At 40.4% G+C, this 24069-nt stretch overlaps 1 protein-coding gene across 3 annotated transcripts in view; it reads right to left on the bottom strand.

Annotated features, from left to right (window-relative positions):
* The window catches only part of LOC108101968 (poly [ADP-ribose] polymerase), an 89159-nt gene that overhangs the window by 26632 nt on the left and 38458 nt on the right, over positions 1-24069 (bottom strand). The window contains exons 4-5 of one of the 3 annotated variants that reach the window (XM_043208484.1): positions 17227-17760; positions 17051-17087 (exon numbers count right to left, since the gene is read on the bottom strand). In XM_043208484.1, the coding sequence (XP_043064419.1) occupies positions 17072-17087; positions 17227-17760 (550 nt within the window). In that variant the 3' untranslated portion in view covers positions 17051-17071. Of the gene's footprint in view, positions 1-7093; positions 7219-17050; positions 17088-17226; positions 17761-24069 lie in introns of those variants that run through there. The other 2 variants (XM_043208482.1, XM_043208483.1) reach the window with 2 other exon arrangements.

Below are 24069 nucleotides of genomic sequence, written 5' to 3' on the forward strand. Positions count from 1 at the left end.
CGGCCGATCCAGCCCGTTCCGACTTATATACTGCGTGCAATAACTACACACCTTTTGGGAAAGTTTCATCAAGATAGCTTTAAAACTGAGAGACTAGTTTGCGCGGAAACGGACAGACAGACAGACGGACAGATGGACAGACGGACAGAAGGACAGACGTACAGACGTATTCCGACTCTACTCGTGATGCTGATCAAGAATATATATACTTTATGGGGTCTGAGGTGTCTGCTTCACTGCGTTGCAAACTTCTGACTGAAATTATAACACCCTTTGCTCTGCAAGGGTATAAAAATGGAAAGGTTCCGTTCCTTTTGGTGATGCTTGGTGCCTTTACATTTCCGCGCTTTAAAATACAGGATGTTTAGTGCAATGCGAGACCGTTCAGACATTTACTGTTTATTTTTTATGTGTTATTTCAAAAATGCCTAACTGGGAAAAAATTATGCTCCAGTGCTAATGAAATTTTCTTTTATCATGGGGGAAATTGTCCCAGTGGTTGATCGTTCAGATCTTGAAACTCTCTCGATTCGTAATATGACCGCAAGCGACCGTCGAGTTCAACAAAATTCTGCGATGCTAGCGTATCAGCAAGAGGAACGTGCGACATAAGATGACGAAAGAAATGACTTAGCATCTTGTTCCAAGAAATCTTCGTCTCATCTAGTCAAAAATACATGCATCCAGGATCTGGCGTTTCTTACCACATTACGACAAAGGTAATAGCCAACTGTAGACCGAAAGTTCGTGGCCAGCATTATCAACAGATGTATTCGAATAATGCTTGATAGTTAGGAGCACGTTATGCATGCCAGCTAGCCAAGCATTTCATACGACCGGAGTCGACTATTGTGGGCTATTCTATGATAAGGCAGAAACAAGGCGCCGCACAAGAGCTACATTGTCTTCTTTGTCTGCCATTTGATTGAGGGTGCTCACTTGGTAGTTCGTCCTTTAGGACCTCACAACGGATTCTGTTATCGCAGCTCTGATGCGATTCGCCAGGCAGTCTACGTACTATTTTGAGTGACCATGCGACGAATATTGTCGGGGCTAAGCAAGCTAGCCGAGTTTTTTAAGCGAACCACACACGACTTGGTAAGATTCTTCATATCTAGCTGATAAAATTGATCGGAGGTACAAGGTCTGTCGCAAAAGAAACAGGACTGTTAAAAAAAACCACAAAAAATTAATATTTTTCAAAATGTATATTTATACCCTTGCAGAGCAAAAGGGTATTATAATTTCAGTCAGAAGTTTGCAACGCAGTGAAGGAAACACCTCAGACCCCATAAAGTATATATATTCTTGATCAGCATCACGAGCAGAATCGGAATCCGTCTGTCCGTCTGTCCATCTGTCCGTCTGTCCGTTTCCGCGCAAACTAGTCTCTCAGTTTTAAAGCTATCTTGATGAAACTTTCCCAAAAGGTGTGTAGTTATTGCACGCAGTATATAAGTCGGAACGGGCTGGATCGGCCGACTATATCGGATAGCTCCCATACGAGAGAATGAAATGAAAAATTCTCACGCCGTTGTTTTTGATCAGATCGACTTGATTCCTTCCAGATGGCGTTTTTTAACTTCTATTGAATTTCGGATTAAATTTTATCAAAATCGGATAACTATATCATATAGCTGCCATAGGAGAGATCGAAAATTATATATAGAATTAATGGAAATAAAATTATATCATCCTTGTTTTTCATCAGACAAGTATGATTTTTGGAATATAGTGTTTTCTTACGACTCTTGAATTACGAATTAAATTCGATCAAAATCGGACAACTATATCGTATAGCTCCCATATGATCTATAGTCAAAAATATGGAAAATGAATAGAAAAATCGTCTTAGCTTCGATGTTGTTTAGCCTTTATGTATTTTGTTCGACATATTTGATGACTGCAAGGGTATATTAGCTTCGGCTTGCCGAAGCTAGCTTCCTTTCTTGTTTTTTTATTAAAAGTAGTCTCCTTGTGCTTAGATCGTTTAGCCCGGATAATTAGCATTTCAAATAAGTGTTTAAGATCATTTTTTGGAATGCTCTTAAGTATATCGTTCGTCGCCTTTAGGTGTTCAAATGTCCTGAAACCAGTGTCCTTTAATGGGCAAATTAAGTTTTCCAATTAGGTAAAAAACACAGGGTGCCAGATCAAGTGAGTAGGGTGAGGGATTAATGGTTAATATGCAGTTTTTTGTAAAAAAAATCAGTGACAAGCATCGACCGATATTTTATATTTGCTCTTTGTTCAAAAACCATTTTACTAAAGTGTTCCAGTAGCACAAGATTTCCTAAGACGGACGTCCCTCTCCTTTAAAGCCGTCTCAGCAGATGACAAAGGGTGACACAGATGCAACAACACCATACAATAAGAAAGGAGCAAATGGCATCCAACATCAAGGTCGGAAGCATCGTGTTGCTGAAGGAGGACAACGTTCCACCATACCCCGGCGAGGACGGCATCATCAGAGAACCTAAAGCTAAGGGTATCATAAAGAGAGCCGTTTCCAACTAGCCGCTCGCCTACCAATTTTCAAGTAGTTCGAACAGTTCCTCTTCCAAAAGGGAATAAGTTTATAGTACAAAAAAAAAAAACTCATTTTAACGTTCGTTTAGTAATTTATCGAGAGTGGCCTTTCAGTTGTCTCCCCCATACACAGAATAGTTAACTAAATAAATTACCACATTAATGATTAAAAATTAACAAGGACGAAAGTTCGCTAACAGATGATCCAAAAGTAATATTTGAAAAAAATATGGGTAAGTTCATATTAAAAGCCGTTGTCTCCCCTCACTCCCCTACACACCCACTAGATTTTATAAATATTTAGATAGAAACACCATGCTGCTCGATATCTAAGGGTATAAAAATTTAGATTTTTGTTCGGGACGAAAATAAAAGATATTCTTGGTAACGACTTTTGGGAGGAATCAAGGTTTTATTATCTAAAAATTTTTGAAAAGGCTTCCTGTAACTAAATCAAAATAATAAAAGACGGTGTTTTTCCATTTGTCACGGGGAACAAGGGGAAAAAAGTGCGTGCGTACAAAGTACACATGTCAGAAGTGAAACTTCTTTGGCGAACTAATTTATCAGTCTTGTCTATATTTATACAAATCTAAAACTTTAGATTTTCGAGACTTCAAGAAAGGAAAGAAGGATGATATGTTATGAATTTTAGAGTCATTATACCCTTGCAGAGCAAAAGGGTATTATATTTTCAGTCAGAAGTTTGCAACGCCGTGAAGGAGACACCTCAGACCCCAAAAAGTATATTTATTCTTGATCAGCATTACCATATGAATCCAAATACGTCTGTACGCCTGTCCGTCGGTCCGTTTGTCCGTCTGTCTGTTTCTATGTAAACTAGTCTCTCACTTTTAAAGCTATCTTGCTGAAACTTTTCCAAAAGTTGTGTAGTTATTGCACGCAGTATATAAGTCGGAACGGGTCGGATCGGCCGACTATATCGGATAGCTCCCATACGAGAGAATGAAATAAAAAAAATTCTCAGTCCGTTGTTTTTAAGGGGTTATATACCTTTTTAGTAGCTTTTTTTCTTTATTTTTTTGGTTGACCCGTTTCCTTGTTTTCATGCTCACCGTGAGCCACTACTGAAAAAAGGACTTTTGCGGCAAGGACTGTAACTTCCAAAATTATAAAAATTTTCACTCGAAATTTTATACGAATTTACTTAAGGACACGTACGTTCATAAAATTTGTATTGTATTTCAATAAAACAATGGTAACATGCTAACAAAAATAAATAAAAAGCCTGTATTTCTCTGGAGAAAAAGGTATATAACCCCTTAATCGGATCGACTTGATTTCTTCCAGATGGCGTTTTCTAACTACTTTTGAATTTCGGATTAAATTTTATCAAAATCGGATAACTATCATATAGCTGCCATAGGAAAGATCAAAAAATATATATATAAATAATGGAAAAAAAAATTATGACGTCGTTGTTTTTAATCCCACGAGCATGATTTTTGGAACCTCAAGTTTTTTAAATATTCTCAAATCAAGAAAAAAATTTCATAAATATCAGAGTACTATATCATATAGCTGCCATAGGAAAGATCTAAAAATCTATATAGAAATAATGGAGACAAAAAGAAAACATCGTTGTTTTTTATCAGACAAGCATGATTTTTGGAATATAGAGTTACCTAACGACTCTTGAATTACGAATTAAATTTGATCGAAATCGGACAACTATATCATATAGCTGAACAACAGTCGAAAATATGAAAAATTTATACTAATATCGTCATAGGTTCGAAGGCTGAACAACCTTTATGCATTTAATGAGCATTCATCAAATATGACTACAAGGGTATATAAGCTTCGGCTTGCCGAAGCTAGCTTCCTTTCTTGTTCAAATATTAACAGTGTTGAGAATTAATATAAATTATAAAATTAGTTTTTATACCCTTGCAGAGCAAAGGGTATTATAATTTCATTCAGAAGTTTGCAACGCAGTGAAGGAGACACCTCAGACCCCATAAAGTGTATATATTCTTGATCAGCATCACGATCAGAATCCAAATACGTCTCTCCGTCTGTCTGTTTCTCTTCGAACTAGTCTCTAAGTTTTAACAATTTTTTTGTTTTCGATTTTTTTTTTTTTTTTTTTTTTTTCTAAGAGCGCAATATGTTGAGAACATTGTGTAAAATTTTTGAGTCAATTAGAGTCAAATTAACGGAGTTTAAATCGATTTTCCCTAAAACGTTATTTTGAAAGACGGTGAACGTCAGAACTCAAAATCTACTCAACCGATCCTTTTCAAATTTTTTACACAAATTCTCCACATAAATACGCAGGTAATCAAGAAGAGTTTTTTTTAATTTTTAATTTTTTTTTCTATTTTTAAAAAATAAATTAACAACGATTTTTTAAGCTAAAATCGCACTTTTCACTTTCAAATGCTCCCAAAAAAAAAAAAAAAAAAATTTTTTGTAAAAACTATTCCTGATTACCTCGGGAAATTCATTATCTTTGCCAACGACCACTTGTGCAAAAATTTAGCTTTTGGAATACCCTAATTTTGAAGACGAGTCCAAACTTAATATTTCCGCAGTGGGACAGGTTCTCATAGCTCCTGTCATACATATGTATGCCAGTCTTTGCAGCCTTTGGAGCTGTTTCTGTGCGGTAACGAGCCTAGCTCGTTTACCCCAGGCTACTGACCCATATGTGAGTATTGGCCTCACAATTATAAGGTATAACCATCTGATAATTTGGGGTGAGGTCCCCCAAGATTTCCCTGCAATTTTCCGACAGATGAAGAGAGCCCTGAGGCACTTATCCACTGTCTTTTGCATATGGGTTGCAAACGTTAGCCTCCTGTCGAAGGTAACTCCGAGGAATTTAACTTCCCGGCTTATTGCTACGGAAGTACCTAGTAGCATGATTTGTCTCATCTTCTTTAGTTTGTACTTCTTTGTAAAAGGAACAATGACTGTTTTTGCGGGGTTGAGGTTAAGCCCAACTTCCCTGCACCAGTCGAGCGTTATCTTGAGTCCGAGTTGGACAATATCGCAAAGAAATTTCCCTTTGGCTACTATTACTATGTCATCGGCATAGCCCTGACATTGTATTCCTCTGTCGGCGAGTTTCTTTAGTAGTTCATCTACTAGTAGGCTCCACAGTAAAGGAGACAAGACTCCACCTTGCGGACATCCTCTGCTTGTGGCAACGGTCATTGTGCTGTTGCCAATGGTCGCCATTGCCTGCCTGGAGCTTAACAAGGCTCCAATCCACCTTCTTGTTGTCGCGTCTATATTCCTTCTCCTCTATATCCAGAAAGGCGCAGATTGCAACTTCTTTGTTGTCCACTACCCCTTCAAGAGTGTGACAAAGTTGGTACAGTGCAGTGTCTGTTGAACGACCTGCCCTGTATGCGTGCTGCGTGGGTTGCAGCGGACAGTCCTTAAGAACTGTGCTCCTAATATGGTCGTCTACCAGCTTTTCCAACGTTTTGAGGCAAAACGAAGTTAAGCTGATGGGTCTGAAAGTCTTTGTGTTGGTGATGTCTTTGTTCCCTGCTTTGGGGATGAAGACCACCCTAGCTCTACGCCACGCATTTGGGATGTATCCAATTGCTAGGCTGCTTAGCATCAGTCTCCTTAAGAGGGTTAGGAGTAAATCCAGTCCCTGCTGCAGGAATGATGGAGAGATACCATCCAGACCAGGTGACTTAAATGGTTGGAAGGTCCCAATTGCCCATTTAAGTCTCTCCGGAGAGACTAGAGACTTGGCAATTGCCCAGTCCTCTGCGCTTGGTCTGAGGTGTCTTGGATTGGACGATGCTTCCATTGGGTTGGACGTATCTTCCGCCAGGGGTGAGCTCCCGGGGAAGTGTGTTTTAAAGAGTAAAGCTAGTTTATCCCTGTCGTCGGAAGTGTGAGTTGTCACATTTCCTCAGGGCTAGGTTACTTTCTGGTGCAACTTTGGCCATAGCCTTGTGCAATCTTGCCCCTTCATGGGCAGTGCTGATTGCCTCACAGAAGTCTCTGTAGTTCTTCCGTTTGGCCTTCCTGATCTCTTTGTTGTAGAGCATCAGGCTTTGTTTGTATTGTCCCCAGTTATCCTCGCTCGTTTTTGCTCTGTTGAAGAGCCGGCGGGTGGAGATTCGGAGCCGTTCCAGGTTGTCATTCCACCATGGGGCGTCTCTATCTGCTTTCCGTCTGCCAAGAGGGCAACTGTCTTCAAAAGCATTGGTTATCTTCTTGCAGAGGTTATCCACTGCCTGATCCAATTCTAAAGAATGTCTGGGTATACCTGACGGTTCGTTAGAGAGATTGAGCTCAAGAGAGGACCTAAACACATCCCAGTTTGTTTTCTTGGGAATCCTTTTGGGGGCGTCCCTAGTGGTGTTGAAATCTACTTCAAATCTAATGATTCGGTGATCCGACTTTGATTCCTCTGGCGACACATGCCAGTTCTTGATAAGTGGTCCTAGAGACCTGCTCATCAGAGTTATGTCTAGGACCTCCTCTCTTACTCTAGTAGTGAATGTCGGTGTGGACCCGACATTACCGATTTCTAGGTTACTATTTACAATAAACTCTATTAGCTGCTCACCTCTGTTGTTGACGTCGGTGCTTCCCCATATCACGTGATGTGCATTGGCGCCACATCCTATGATTAGGAGTAACTTCTTCCTCCTGCAGCATTCCACGAGTCCGATGATTTCCGGTGGTGGGCATGCTGCATCCCCAGCGAAATACGCCGATGCTATGGCGATCGCTGGTAACTTTCTTGTGCCGCTCAGCGTTACCGCGACACAGTCACTGCTTAGGAACTCTGAAAAGATATTATCTATATATATAAAAGCAAGTTGTGTTAGTTACACCACTTATAACTTAAGAACGGCTGAACAGATTTGGCTGAAAATTGGTAGGAAGGTAGCTTAGAGCCCGGAATAGGACTTAGGGTACTTTTTATTCCGTTCGACATACCAAAAATCGCATATAAACTGAGTTATTACCTCATCACACTGACAAGCACACTACCATAGCATTTTAACTCAATTTTTTTGAAGTGAATTGAAGTTATTTGTGAGTTTGGTGAATTGAAGTGAAGTGAAGTTTTTCGTGCTTTTTGTGAATTGAAGTGAAGGGAAGTTTAATTAATAATGCCGCGACCAAGACGATCGAATCTTTCCCGACAAAGCCGTAATGCAAGAAGACTACGAAATACTGAAAATGGAAGGTCTGAAGAAGAATAAAACATTGAACGTGAACAGAACCGCGTTAGAATGGGTCGACTTCGTGCTTCTCAATCAGCAGAGCAAAGAGAGGCAATCCGTAATACGGCTCGGTTGACAATGCAGAATCGTCGAGCTTACAACAGAGGTCAAGAAATAGATAATTTGCGACGCAAAAGATATTTATCATGTGCTGATTTGAATCGAGCAGTGTTTCAATTCGATTGCATCACTGATTACAGCTTGCATCCCAGCGTTTGCATTGGGCAAATGGACGTTGTTTGCAAGTATTGCGGTGCGTTGAAGTTTTACGGAGAAACACCTGTATTATGCTGCTTAAATGGTAAAGTGAAATTGCCATTGTTGACTTCGCCACCTGAGCCATTGTATTCACTGCTTTGTGGTGAAACACAAGAATCACGCCACTTTCCTGCAAATACTCAAAAATACAATGGTTGTATCCAAATGACGTCATTTGGGGCAGATATTATCGAAGAACGAGGATTTAATCCGACATTTAAGGTTTTTTTTTTGGTATTACATAGAATTTAGTTAAAGAATAACTTACTTTATCTTAGATACAAGGGCAGATTCACCAGCGAATTGGATCATTACTATCTTTCGAAGATACACAAAAAAAATTTTTTAAAATATATTTCATGGGCAACATGGAAGATCAACTTGATCGACGCCTAGGGATCAATACAGAAATGAAGCGAGCAATTCTTCAAGACTTGCAGTGTCTGCTTCATGAACATCATGCGATGGTCAGGTTGTTTAAGAGTGCTTTAGAGCGCATGCCAAATGATGACTATAAAGTTGTCATAAAAGCAGATAAACGACCATCTGGAACACACGAAAGGACATTTAATGCTCCAACAATAGACGAATTCCCCATCCTGATTGTGAACAATTTGATGAATGAGGAGATACATAATCGGGTTTTACTCTTGATCGAAGATATGTGTTACCTCATTTGCGGTAATATATTAATCAGGTTAGAATGCCAGCGCCAAATCGTGAAATGAATGAGGCATTTAATCGAGAATTAGAATGGGAACGTGAATATGATCACCAGGAATTAAATTTATTAGTTCAAGCGAATGTACCCCTGTTGAATTCCCAACAGAAGAAAGTTTATGATACTTTAATGAAGGCAATCGAAGAAGAAAATGGTGGTTTATATTTCCTAGATGCCCCTGGTGGAACTGGCAAGACATTCCTCATATCATTAGCTTTAGCAACTGTTCGGGCGAGATCCAACATAGCTGTTGCAGTTGCTTCTTCGGGAATAGCAGCCATATTGTTAGAAGGATGCCAAACGGCTCATTCAGCATTAAAATTACCGCTAAATCTTCAAATTATTGAAGAACCAACATGTAATATTGCAAAACACTCAGCAATGGCCAAAGTTTTAATGGTATAGAAATAAAATTTTTTCCTTTTCATATATAAAACAAAAAAAAAATTTTCTTTATCTTTTAAACACCAAACGAAATTTTACCTAAAACTATCGCCATCTGGTGGCGGAACGGAGTTCGCTGGGTTTACTAGTAATTGATATCTTTCCTTATTAATATGCATGCTCTTGGGTGTGCACCCCGTTGGTCGCATATTACCTTTGATTCCTTGGTGTACAGGCCTTTAATGCCCTGATCGCACCAAGGCTCCTGAATGAGAGCTAGCCCGAGATGTTGGGAGGTGAGCAACCTGGCCAGGACGGCGGATGCCGCCTTGGCCCGGTGTAAGTTCACCTGGGCCAGCTGCGTGCTGCGGTGTGCAGCCATTACTGGAGCGGGTGCTCCATGTTTTGTGAAGGGGGCGGGAATTCCCCTTCACTGCCTTCCGTCAGGGTGACGTCGGCCTCCTTCTCGTCGATATCTTCTAGGGGGGGCTCTTGTGCCACCTCCTGGGAGGGCGAGGGATGTTCATCCTCACTCCTGCCGGTCTCCTCGTCGCCGCCGCCTTCGATGTGCTTGGCTTATCAGGCCTTGGGGGACGGGGGGAGGTGCCGCTGCCTCTTTGATGCCCTCTGACTTGGACCTTTTCGGGGTGTCCATCGGAGGGGTGAGGGTACTATTTGCCCGCTTGCTGGCAGGGGCAACGTTTTGTGCCACTGGTCGTGGCTCCTTCGCCTTCTTCAAAGCTTCATCAGGTGTCATGCCCTGCTGAAGTTACCTAAGGTACCATTTGACCTTGCTCCCCGACAGGCCTTTCCTGTTGGGGTCGCCAAGGCCTCCTGGTTGTCCTCTGGCTGGAAGGACATCTGCCTTATTGGCGGGCTTGGTCTTCTGTACAGCCGCGGGGGGTGGGCAAGCCGGCCGGGATGGTCCTGCCGGCAGCCCACGTTCCCGAACTGGAACAGTCGATGGTTGTGGGGGTTGTCCCACATTCTGCGTCCGTGACGCACTCCTAATGGAAGCTGCGCTCCTGGGTGGCGCGGGTCCCACCTGGGGTCGCACTCCGTCAAGGAGTCTGTTTTCCAAGAGCCTTGCGGCACTTGCAGGGATATCCTGCGGCAATTTGGTGTTCGTGTGCTTTTTCATAATCGAATCCCACGAGTTGCGGAGAAAGTTGGTCCACCCGGGCAGGGATCCGCCATACCCGGGTAAGGCGAGCTTAGGACAGGCGGTCGCCACTTGCCTGAACCCTCCGTGAGAGACTGGGCTATTTGTTAATCCGGGCCCCCAGCCAGGCTGACTATGGGCACGGGTCGGATGACACTTTAGTCCGGCCCGGAGTGAGATTCTGTGGGGAGGGGAGTTGATAGGTAGACGTGAGGGAAGAGGAGTGTCTCATCAGTACACCGACTCCGGTGTACCCGCTGTTTGTCCGGGGTTGCTTATTAGCTTGCGCTTATTCGCAACTAACCTTATAGAAGGCCGTTCGCTATCCGCAACCTGCGACCCGCCTGGTGGCCCCAGCTAAGCCCCCTCTTGAACATCCCACTAGTTCTCGAGGACCCAATTAAACAACATTAAATATTAATTTGCAAAATTAATATTTATATAGTATAGAAAGATGGTGATTTAACACTTTTCCAGTTTCACTTTTCCACTTGCGCAGCTCAATCCAGCCGTTTCTCCTTTGAACTTTAATGCACTGCAGTATCGGTGTATAGTCGTCATTGGTCCAATATCTGAATTTTCATTATCAGGGTAGTTCGAATGGGACTATATTATATTAAACAAGAAAGGAAGCTAGCTTCGGCAAGCCGAAGCTAATATACCCTTGCAGTCATCAAATATGTCGAACAAAATACATAAAGGCTAAACAACATCGAAGCTAAGACGATTTTTCTATTCATTTTCCATATTTTCGACTATAGATCATATGGGAGCTATATGATATACATAGTTGTCCGATTTTGATCAAATTTAATTCGTAATTCAAGAGTCGTTAGAAAATTTTATATTCCAAAAATCATGCTTATCTAATAAAAACCAACGATGTTATAATTTTATTTCCGTTATTTCTATATAGATTTTTCGATCTTTCCTATGGCAACTATAAGATATAGTGGTCCGATTTCTATGAAACTTTTTTCTTATTTTAAGGGTTGTTAAAAAACTTGATATTCAAAAAATCATGCTCGTGGGTTAAAAAACAACGATGTTATCAAATTTATTTCCATTAATTCTATATATATTTTTCGATCTCTGGCAGCTATATGATAGAGTTATCCGATTTTGATCAAATTTAATCCGAAATTCAATAACAGTTAGAAAACGCCATATTGAAGAATTCAAGTCGATCTGATAAAAAACAACGTAGTGAGAATTTTTTATTTCATACCCTCGTATGGGAGCTATCCGATATAGTCGGCCGATCCGGCTCGTTCCGACTTATATACTGCGTGCAATAACTAAACACCTTTTGGGAAAGTTTCAGCAAGATAGCTTTAAAACTGAGAGACTAGTTTACATAGAAACAGACAGACGGACAGACAGACAGACGGACAGACGTACAGACGTATTCCGACTCTGCTCGTAATGCTGATCAAGAATATATATACTTTATGGGGTCTGAGGTGTCTCCTTCACTGCGTTGCAAACTTCTGACTGAAATTAGAATACCCTTTTGCTCTGCAAGGGTATAAAAATTGTATTTATTAAAAAGTGTTTATTTTGGGCCAATTACCCAAAATATGTCTTCAAAACTTGGCGCCCAGAAACTAAAATCGTGCCCCTAGCATAGCTTTGCTGATTCTGGGTCTCCAATGAAGCCATAATATTTGTACTGTCTTGGGGGTGGGCCGATCTCACTTCTGATATCGGAGAATTAACGTTTTCGGAGTTTTGCATTTTGAAAAGCGAAGTGAAAAGGTCTTGCATCACCATCTTGCAAATATTGCACTCTCGCTCTCCAGAGATAACGAGCACTTTGGATTCTAAAAATATGTCACTTTCTAGAATTATGGAATCAACTTCTGTGCCCTCCAAATAAGACAACGGCTCCTAGAATTCAAATAATTCAAGGCACTGCGACATATAAGGGGTGGGCCATTTAAATTTGACCCATTTGGCAACCCTGTAACTTTTGACAGCGTCGACAGATCGTCAAATGTCATACCACGTTGGAAGCGTCAGTCGAAGACAATTGATACCATGGAACAATACACTCCAAAGGAACGCGCTCAAATTGTTCAGCTCTACATTGAAAATAAATTATCAATTGTGTTAACCCAACGTGCGTTTCGTAAAATGAATAAAGTTAAAAGTGCTCCAGTTAAAAACACAATTAAGTCTTTGTACGCAAAATCTGTAAACACCGGTAATCTAAGTAATGCCAGTCATGTATCCAGGCAACGAATATGCGCGAATTTGATCATCGGACCGTATTTTTTCGAAGACAATGATGGAGCCACGATAACCGTCAATGGTGAGCGTTATCGAGTAATGATAACCGAATTTCTGATGCCTATTATTCGTGAAAATGTCATGGATAACTTATGGTTTCAACAGGACGGGGCAACTTGCCATACAGCTAGAGCAACAATCGATTTATTGCGAACATTGTTCCCTGGGCAGTTGATATCGAAAAGTGGTGATTTTGACTGGCCCCCATCATCATTAGATTTGACGGCACCAGACTTTTATTTGTGGGGTTATTTGAAATCCAAGGTATACGCTAATAAACCAAAAACCTTAAGTCAACTAAAAGACAACATTAGACGTGAAATAGCCGCCATATCGTCTGAAACATTGACCAAAGTCATGGAAAATGCTGAAAAAAGAATGCATTCGGCTGTCAGAGCTAAAGGTGCCCATTTACGTGATATCATTATTAATAATTTGTAAAAAATCTCCTTGGACCAAAATAAATGATTTTTGGAATAAAACAAAAATTGTCCACTTTTTTTGTTTTTGTTTTAAGAATCAAGTGGGTCAACTTTAAATGGCCCACCCTGTATATATATATACTTTATGGGGTCTGAGGTGTCTCCGATGGTGAAAATGTTATATTAAAATACTGTCTGCAAGGATAAACCTAGACTAGTTTACTTCTAATAGAAACACACTGGCGGATAGATATGCAGACATACATATGTACATAGCAAGATCAAGGTTATATATAAAAATATATATTATGATGACTGAAATGTCCCCTTCATCCGTTGCAAACTTCTGACTGAAATTACAAACGTTGTTTTGCCACCAGAAGACTTTACAATTTCTGTACAAAATGCACTCAGTTCTAGACGTATGTATTATAAAGTTATTTGGAGAGCTTTGAACTATGAGGGAATATAAAAATAACAAAAGGCAAACATTATTTTTAAGTTATTATAATTGCGTCTGGCAAAAAATGAATCAAGGTTATTATAATCACAACGTGCATTCAAGTTGGTTGATTGGCAAGTGCGCAACACATCCCAGCTGGCTCATTTTTAAATTTCAAAGCATGACAATGCGGACATTCCTTGTCCATAGCACCAATTACCACTTTTGAGTGAGCATAATACTTAATATCGGCCTCATACTGGATTGCTAGACGCAGTAATGAATCATATATACATAAATGCTCGATGTACCTGTTGTCGTTGATGGTCATTTGTTCTGCCTCTATTGACTGTGACACGGTGTGGTTGTCGTTGTTCTAATCTTCTGACTTCATTGCGTTCAGCTCGTGTATCTTCTGGCTCTTCTTGATGCAATTGCGCTATTCTTTCGGATCTTCTATTTCGCATGTATCGAGATCTACTTGTACCACGGTACCCGCTTTGCGTTTTCTTGGCATAGCTCACTGGACAAAACACTCATAAATAGAATAAATGATTTTACTTAATGATGAAGGATTTTTGCCCCAGTTTAAATTGATTTAAAATGCTATGGTAGTGTGTTTTTGTTAGTGTGATGAGGTAGTAACTCACTTTATATGCGATTTTTGGTATGTCGAACTGGATATAAGAGGATGAAAAATAGATGTTGGGTAATTGTCAGAACTACTCAATACGCTCACAAAATTCCATGAGAATCGGTGTAGCCATTTCGGAGGAGTATAGGCACAAAAACTGTGACACGAGAATTTTATATATTAGATTATAAAGATAATAAAGATTAAAGATAATATTATAAAGAGGTAAAATTTGTTTGTTTGTTTGTTTGTTTGCAAGGAATAGGCTCCGAAACTACTGGTCCGATTTAAAAAATTCTTTTACCGATAGAAAGCTACATTATCGTGGAGTTAAATAGGCTATAATTTATTTTGAAAAAAATTAGGGATCCGTAAGAAAATTGCAATATTGTCGCATATAAAGTGAATTGCTCCCTCATCACACTGACAAACAAGCTCCCATAGCATTTTAACTCAATTTTTGTGTTCACAGTGAAATTGTGAAAAAAAGAATTTTTATTCAATTTAAGTTGAACTGTGAAAATTATGTGAATCGTGCATTTGAGGATAAATTCACCACTCTGTCCATAGTCCAAAATGCTTAGAGGACGACGTTCAAACATTGGCCGCAGACATCCAAGCCAGCAGCCAGTATATTCACAAAACTTAAGCAAAGAAAGACAAATGAGCACATGGAGATCATTGGCATCATTCAATCGCTTGGCATTCCAATATGACCCCACTGCGAACTACAGTGATAATGAAAATTTAGATATTGGACCAATGGCAACTATATACCGATATTGCAGTGCGTTAAGGTTTAAAAGAGAAACGGCTGGTTTGTGCTGCCCAAGTGGAAAAGTCAAACTGGAAAAGTGTTAAATCACCATCTTTCTATACTTCCATATATTTGAAAAATGACTTTGACTTTTATGTTGTTAAATTGTGTTGACCAGCGAAGCGGACACAGGACCTCTAGTTTTCCATATTTTCGACTATTGTTCATATGGCAGCTACAATATATGATATAGTTTTCCGATTTTTATGAAATTTTTTTCTCGGTTCAAGGGTAGTTCATAAAGTCGATGTTGTAAAAATCATGCTCGTGGAATAAAAAACAATAACGTTGTGATTATTTTGCCATTATTTCTATATATATTTTTTGATCTTTCCTATGGCAGCTATATGATAGGGTTATCCGATTTTGATAAAATTTAATCCAAAATTCAATAATAATTAGAAAACGCCATCTGGAAGAAATCAAGTCAATTTGATGAAAAACAACGGCGTAATAATTTTGTATCCTTTATTTTTTTGACCTCTTGTATGGGAGCTATCCGATATAGTCGGCCGATCTGGCTCGTTCCGACTTATATACTGCGTGCAATAACTACACACCTTTCGGTAAAGTTTCAGCAAGATAAAACTTTTTTTTTTTTTTTTTTTAGACTTTGCTTGTTTATTTTGAATCTTCTCTTACGAGACTAACAAAATGTGTTAAAATCTTAAAGTACTACATTATTCTAACAATTTGTTAAACTGTATTTATGTTAGACTGTCCTAATAATTATCGCTGGATGGGAAGGTCGTTACGACGAAGGCGGGAGCGGCTACATACCAACGTCAATGCTCTAGCGAGGTGGTTTGGATGAGTTGACAGCTTTGTGTAGTAATTTTGCATGTGCTGCGCTATTACATCTCGGACGGGGAGTACATTCAAGTCTCTCTGAATATTTACACTCCGAACGTACCACGGTGCCCCAGTGATAATTCTTAGGATCTTTGCTTGGGCTCTCTGCACGATTTCTACGTTGCTGTTGCTGGCGCTGCCCCACAACTGGGAGCCATAAGTCCAGATTGGTTTCAAAACTGTATTGTAGATAAGGACCTTGTAGTCCAGACTGAGTGGGGAGCGGGAGTTGATCAGCCAATGCAAACTATTTGCCTTCAGCCTTAGATGAGTTCGTTTAGCTTCAATATGCGTGCGCCAGGTAAGCCGTCTGTCGAGATGTACGCCAAGATATGTTACATCATCTGACTGGGGGAGCACGATGTTGTTTAGTGTAAGATTTGGGCAGTTTCGTCTATTTAAGGTAAATGTTACTTGTTTGCATTTTTGCTCATTTACTTTTATTCGCCAGTCTGAGAGCCATTTCTCCACTACTTCTAGATGTGCCGCAAGTTGCGCTGAGGCTTGTTGTGGACATCTAGATCGGCTGAGGATCGCGGTGTCGTCGGCAAACGTGGACATAGTCAGTTGACTGCTCGTAGGAATATCAGAAGTGTAGAGTAGGTATAAAGTTGGCCCGAGAACGCTCCCTTGAGGAACTCCTGCTTCGATGTTACGTTCAGCTGATATGGAAGTATTGCATCTCACCACAAATATTCTGTTGTAAAGATATGACTTCAAGAGTTTGTGCGTGTTATTAGGGAGCATTATTTTGATTTTATGCATTAGGCCGTCAAGCCATACTCTGTCGAATGCTTGGGAGACGTCCAAAAATACCGCAGTGCAGTATTCCCTATTTTCAAATGCACTTCGAATTTCTGAAGTTATGCGGTTCACCTGTTCGATAGTTCCATGTTTTTCGCGAAAGCCGAATTGATGTGCTGGGATAATATTATGTCTTCTGAAGTATGGTATGATACGGGTCAGAAGGCATTTTTCAAAGAGTTTTGATAGACAGGAAAGTAAACTAATCGGTCTGTATGAGGAGGCGAGGGTGTGGTCTTTTCCTGGTTTTGGTATCATTATGATGATTGACTTTTTCCACCTCTTTGAGAAGCAGCCCAGTCTTGTCATCGCGTTGAACAGCTGGCATATGGTACCAACGGCGCATAGTGGGAGTTCTATAAGCATTTTTGGAGTTATTAGATCGCAGCCTGGAGATTTTCTCGGTTGTAGCTACTAAGCAAGATAAAACTGAGAGACTAGTTTGAAGAGAAACGGACAGACGTACATACGTATTTGGGGTCTGAGGTGTCTCCTTCACTGCGTTGCAAACTTCTGACTGAAATTATAGTACCTTTGCTCTGCAATGGGGGTATAATTATAAATATAAATAAAATTGACTAAAATATTGGGATTGGATTAGATGATATTTTGCATATTAATGAAAGCAATTTTTAATTAGAGTAAAACATAAATAATTTACTTTAATTTTATACTCACCTATCAAATTCATCGCTACATTTTTTTGTAAGTTGATTTTTTGATAGAGTACCTTCACTAGGAGGAAGAAATTGAAATAAACGTGTTGATGGTTGTTTTTTTACTTGGTTTAAGAAAGTATACGTTTTTTTAAGATCTTTTGGAACCTTGCACGCTGATCTGATCGGTTCTGTTAATAACTTGGTGCATTTGGTCCACTCAGAAAGATTTCCGTTACATACATAGCCAGAGTTGTTAAAAATGAACTGAGAACTGCCGCATTCAGAACATGACTCTATAGCACCAAATGTCAATAAATCTGCAGCTTGATCTAATAACCTTTCGGAATCACCAGTTATTGGCTGTTGATTATTTAACTTTAAAAGTTGGTCAATATCTGTCTTCTTCATAACATTTTTAATTTCATCTCGAAACTTAAAAAATAAATCATTTTGACTCTTTATAAGTTTTATCTTTTCATCTTCTTCCGTTTTTTTGTTTGTTAGCTCCAGTTTAGTTTTTTTGGCTGTTGGCGATTCCTCAAACTTGATTGCTCTAAAAAATAAAATTTTTTAATAGATTTTAAAATATATCTTGCCAATTTATTTTTAAGTTTCAATATGCTATTTATTAGTTTATTCAAACCAATTGCGACTTTGACGGCCGACCACTTGCTCAATTACAAATTCACCTGTATGCGTAATAGCACAAAAACGTTAGTAAACAAAATGATTTTCTTTTCTAGGAAATTTAATATATTTATTTTCTCGAAAATACATTTTTTTTTAACCAATATCAATTTCCTCCCGTTTGAAAGATAAATACAAAATTAACGAAAATTAACAACATCGGCGACTCTCAAGATCAAGAGCGGGCTCCAGCTGACCTGGGCTGAGCAAACTATTGATAAGGGCAGACTGAAGTCAACGAGTTGCGGACTCACCAACACGGTGGAGTTGCTCCTTGTCAACAAAAGGCAACGCTCACACAAGAGTGCCGTCAAGCACGGTCGCCTGAGCATGCAGAAATGAGGGCCCCAAGGACGAAGGCCAAGACCCAAAGTGGCAAAGAAGCCAACGGCAGTGATAATGTGCCCGACACTTGATTGTGGCACTCATTGACCGAGGTGATGAGAACGGCAAGATGACCGAGGCGCGGTGGAAGACAGTGTACGCGCGACTTGTGGAATCGCTGCTCGCACGGATGGATGAGGCCCTAACAGCTCCCATGCCTGGGTGGCGGAATGTCAAAGTCCTGAAGTGCTGGAACGACCCAACTCTGGGATGGCTGACGCAAACGGTCAGCCAACTAATTGCTTTGTAGAAGGGGGCCAAGCAGGAGGTGGTGAGGGAGTTAACCCTGATTCTACCAAAGTCAAAGATACTTTTCCCCACGCAATCCACGGTAAGGCGTTGATGCTATTGCAGGGACAGAATCCAAACATCCCGTGGGCAGACTGGATCCTGCAAGGGGGCATCCTCTACCCGCGGTACGGGTGCGGCCGCTTAACCCACATAAGAGCAAGGTCGCGTCGGCAAAGCTCCATGACATTGAGCCATGGTGTAAGCGCCCATCGTCGCTATAGGTCACCCCGCACAATGCCGCAGCCGGACTGAAGACCTCAAGTTACAACAATTTCATTTCAGCAGCGGTAAGCAGGAACAGAAACCCAGGAGGCTATCCATGCTAATTCAATGCCTTATTACAGCTCTTACGACCTGACTGTGGTGATGCTGGAAAGCAAGGAGAAACGGTAGTGGTAGCCTTATGCTATAGGGCGCATGTCAAGTCGGCACCACAGAAAGAAATATTGAGCCTGAAGGAAGACGGCCGGAAATACTAGCAACTCCTCGTGGGTACAGACACCAACGCGCACCATAGCGTGTGGGGAAAGCCTTGACTTTAACGAAAAAAATGAGTCACTTCTAGACTTTATACGAGGTGTGTTCAAAAAGTATCGGGAATTTTGAATTTTCGCGGTTACCTCGTATCGAATTTCGATTTTTTTTGTGGCGTTATGTTGGTACTCATGTCTCTCACTTATGCCGACAAGCTCGGCCATTTTGAATGTTCACATAATTGTTGAAAGCTGCTTTGCTTGCACGTCTTTTGGATCTTCTCCGATTTTTACCTATTCAAAAAAATGGATCAAAGAACCTTTATCAAATCTTGTGTGGAAAACGAAATTAAGTGCGTGGATGCATTCCGAATGTTGACTGTGGCATACGGACAAGCTACCTTGGACCGAAGCAACGTTTATCGGTGGTACAAAATGTTCTCAGAAGGCCGAGAAGATGTAAACGACGAAGAGCGTGCCGGACGCCCGAGCACTTCAAGTTCGGTCGAATGTGAAAGTTTTTGCAGGGGCGTGGTGCATCATGAGTTCTTGCCACAGGGAAGAACAGTCAATAAGGAATATTACCTGCAAGTTATGCGCAATTTGCGGGAAGCAATCCGCCAGAAATCCCGGATTTGTGGAAGAACAAAAATTGGCTTTTGCAGCACGATAACGCCCCTGCTCACACATCGTTACTTGTGCGCGACTTTTTGGCCAAAAACAACACACTAATGATGCCGCAGCCACCGAATTCCCCAGATCTGGCCCCCTGTGACTTATTCTTGTTTCCTAAACTGAAAAGGCCCATGAAAGGACGACGTTACGGTACGCTTGACGAGATAAAGACGGCATCGAAGGAGGAGCTGAACAAGATAAAAAAAAATGATTTTTTGAAGTGCTTCGAAGATTGGAAAAACCGTTGGCACAAGTTCATAATATGGGGATTACTTTGAAAGGGACAAAATAGATATTCATAAATAAATAATTTTTGAAAAAACACAAGGTTCGCGATACTTTTTGAACACACCTCCTACCATCAACTAACCTTTATGAGGCAAACCTGGGTATGTAACATATCTTTGTGGGTCCTACCTTGTCTAACCTGCTTGACCTAACAGTTGTAACGGGACGGAGACTCTGGTAGCTGGATGGAAAGTTCTTAAAAGAACATCCTTCTTCTCGAAGACAACAGTCAATATACAAACTGGGAAAAATTTTAAATGAAAATCTGTTCGAAGCTCGCAGCTATGCCAGGTGTAGTAAGATCTGTGCAAGACATAGAAACATCCTAAGATACCCTTTCCAAAAAACTACTGGATGTGTATAATGCGATCAGATCAAATACAATGGCGTGAGAATTTTTCATTTCTTATATTTTCTCGTATGGAAAGTATTCGATATAGTAGGCCGATCCTGCCGTTCCGACTTATATACTGCGTTCAATAACTTTACAACTTTTGGGAAAGTTTCAGCAAGATGGCTTTAAAACAGACAGACGTACAGAAGTATTTCGATTATGATCGTGATGCTGAACAAGAATAAATATACTTTTTGGGGTCTGAGGTGTCTCCTTCACTGCGTTTCAAACTACTGACTGAAATAATAATATCCTTTGCTCAGAAAGGGTAAAAAATACAAGTGGACAACGAACAAGATTATCGATCAGTGGCCAAACACCTCGACAACAACAAAGCAAAGGATTACAAGTAGGGGAGGGTGGTCCCATACCGACCGGTCGTACCATACCGACCCCCCATGTTTCTCAGAGATGGCGATGCTAGCCGAATTGTCGGTAACTTCAGTGAAAAGCTGTTATAACACAGACATTTTGGAGATAGATAGTTACTTTGACTTATTTTGTTTCACTGCAATTTTTCCGTTTGTTTTGTTTCAACGCCTGTGACATTTATTTTTGAGCTTTACTGAACTTGAGCTCAAAGTTTTTTTTTCTCCGCATAAAAATCGGAGAGTAAATTTTTCTGATCGTTGATAGTCCTAGCTTTCCCTCAAATAATTAGAATTACATCGCTCTTTGCGTCTTTAGTTAATGCCGAGCACTTAATCAGAAAAGGTCGTGGTGGTCCGAAACCGACCGCTAGGTGATGGTCCGAAACCGACCCCCATTTATTGGCAGCTTAATATGTCATAGCGTATTTTTGACGGAAAATATGAAAAAGTAAACAAGATTCAGTAAAGAAAAGTAACAGAAACAGCAAAAACATCAGAAGAAAGCGAAGAGACAGTCATCAACGAGCGGCTTTCGAAAAACAACGCGAAAACAACGCGAAAACTTACTATGAGAAAGAGGACAACTCAGACTTCATCAATTGACTACATTGCCCTTTATTTCATACATTAATTTTTATTTTCTGGAAAGAACCTTCAATATACTTCTTAATAAACGTCAAAATCATTAAATTCTATTTTATGTTATTAAATTTTTCTGTTAAGAAATAGGGGGTCGGTTTCGGACCACTACTTTTGAGTACGACCAAAAAGTAGAGTTTTATATTTGCCTGAATATCTAACGCTTCAAAGCACCTACGCACTTACTAATCATTTAGATGTATAGTAAACTTATCCCTCTACATAGTAAATTTTTGAACTGAACTGAAAAATTGATTTTTCTCACCTTTATCGCCTTTGCCTTTTAGGGGGTCGGTATGGGACCACCCTCCCCTAGTTATTAAAGGAATCGAGGCAACAGTCCCTATATGTGAGATTATAGCTGAACTTAAAGAAAAGGGCTTTAATGTCAAACAGGCTGGGAATATATTAAATAAAATAAGTTGGAGCCGGAAAGTATGCATTTAAAAAAACAATGAAGTTCACCCAATCTATAAGCTTCCTTATCTGCTGCACCGTAGGATCACCCTTGAGGAACCCTACAAGCGGAATGGGCCCGTATAATGCATGAATTGACAGGAATACGGCCATACGAAAACTTAATGGACTTACGTTCAGCCTGCGATGCCTGCGGAGATGCACACTCAAGAGAGGCCTGCCCAGTAAACAAACATTCTGCCAAAGAATGTAGTAATTGTGGGGAAACCACACTGCAAATTGCAGTGGTTGTCCTGTCTATAAAGAGTTGAAAAGTCGACTAGGTCAACATATAACTGCAGCTCGAAATCCTGTAACCCGAAACATTTCTCCATTTATACCAACGACCACGATCCCGGGAGTCTCTTTTGCACAGGCGTTAAATAACAACAACGTGATTAATGCCTCAGTATCTAAGCTGACAGGCCAGCAAACCACTGCTGATAAAGTGCGGCAACAAACATTGAACCAGATTCCAGATACTACTGGCTAACATGCGAATGTAAATACACAATTGCCTAATGGCGTAGAAGCAATGCTGGTAACTATAGCCAACACAATGGTAGCAATAAAGCAAACGCTACAGGAACTTATGCGCTCTCAAAATATCCTATTGGAGCTATTAATCAAACAATAATGTGTTTAGATGGTTTCCTTGAAAATATGTTCCTGGAATGCGAACGACATTTGACAGCACAAATGCGAACTCTCGTGATTCCAACATCCAGGCAGTTTGTGGATAGTTTTGTGAAGCGTGTGAGTGAGACTGGATCGTTCATGGATAAAACAACACGTTTACGTGCTCGTCTAGTTCGGGCGGTCGAAAATATCGCTGCGGTGGCCGAAAGTGGCAATGACAATCCGTCGACGTCAACTCGGCACCGTGCTTAAGAATTATACATTTCACGCACTTCCCTGCAACGGATTGACCATCCAATGCGTTTTCGGTTCGCGGAATGGGCTCATGAGCGCTTGTTCGAAGATGATCATTTTTAGCGAATAATCGTGTTTTCTGATGAGGCCCATTTCCACCTCCGTGGTTATGTTGATAAGCAAAATTGTCGCATTTGGGGTTCAGAAAATCCACACGTCGTCTTGGAGAAGCCAATGCATCCAAAACAGTTGACTGTTTGGTGCGGTATGTGGTCGGGTGGCATTATTGGGCCGTTTTTCTTTGAAAACGAGAAAGGAGCTGCCGTAACCGTTAATGGTGTCCGCTATCGCGGCGTGTTGGAAGACTTTTTCTTTCCCCGAATTGAAGAGAAAGACATAAACGAGATATGATTCCAGTAGGACGGCGCTACGTGCCACACAGCCAACGTCACAATCGATCTTTTGCGCGGTACGTTCGGCGCTGTTCAGCAGCAAGCCAATCACTTGAGATTTCTGCCAAGTTTACACGCTTTGCAGGGACTAAACACTTTACAACTTTAGTGGCTTCTTGGACATGATTTCTAGATAAAAAATCCACATGCGCCATGCGCTTTCCTTCCTTATATTCAATTTGGAAGTCAAACGATTGCAAACACGCCCACCAACGATACACCCTTGATGTTAGATCTTCCCTTGCCCGCGATGATTTAAGAGAATTACAATTAGTGTACACTACAAACTCACGGCCAACCAAATAATGGCGGAACTGTTTAACTGATTCTACTTCTGCCAAGGTTTCCAATTCGTATGAATGGTATCTAGACTCTGGAGGGGAAGTAGTTTTATTAAAATACTCTATTACATGAGGACTACCATTGATTCGATGCATTAACATAGCACCGTAACCGTAAGTGCTTGCATATGTGCGTAACTCTACCGGATGTTGTGGATCAAAAATAACAAGTACAGGCTCATTTGTAAGGATAGCAATAATATTTTTTCTAATTTCTTCCAACTTGCTGTTCCAACAAAACACACTTTACTCGAAGTTAGAGATATCAGTTTCATAATCTGTGAGTACTAGATAAAGCAAGACTAATGCTCATATTAATGTAGGGCTCATTAATATAATGCCCAGTAAAATCACTTGAATATGGCTGCAAATAAGTTCTAATGGGCAGAGATCATACTACTGTAACACTGAAAAGGCTTGGGAATATGGTTTAATATTATCAAAGTGGTCGGTATATCAGTAGCTCAGAAGCATTTCTGTAATTCTCTATATATGATACCATTTGGAAAATCGTCATCGGTTATATTTTGGTTACAAA

This window comes from Drosophila ficusphila, unplaced genomic scaffold, assembly GCF_018152265.1.
Source record: "Drosophila ficusphila isolate 14025-0441.05 unplaced genomic scaffold, ASM1815226v1 contig_470, whole genome shotgun sequence".
NCBI classification, from domain to species: domain Eukaryota; kingdom Metazoa; phylum Arthropoda; class Insecta; order Diptera; family Drosophilidae; genus Drosophila; species Drosophila ficusphila.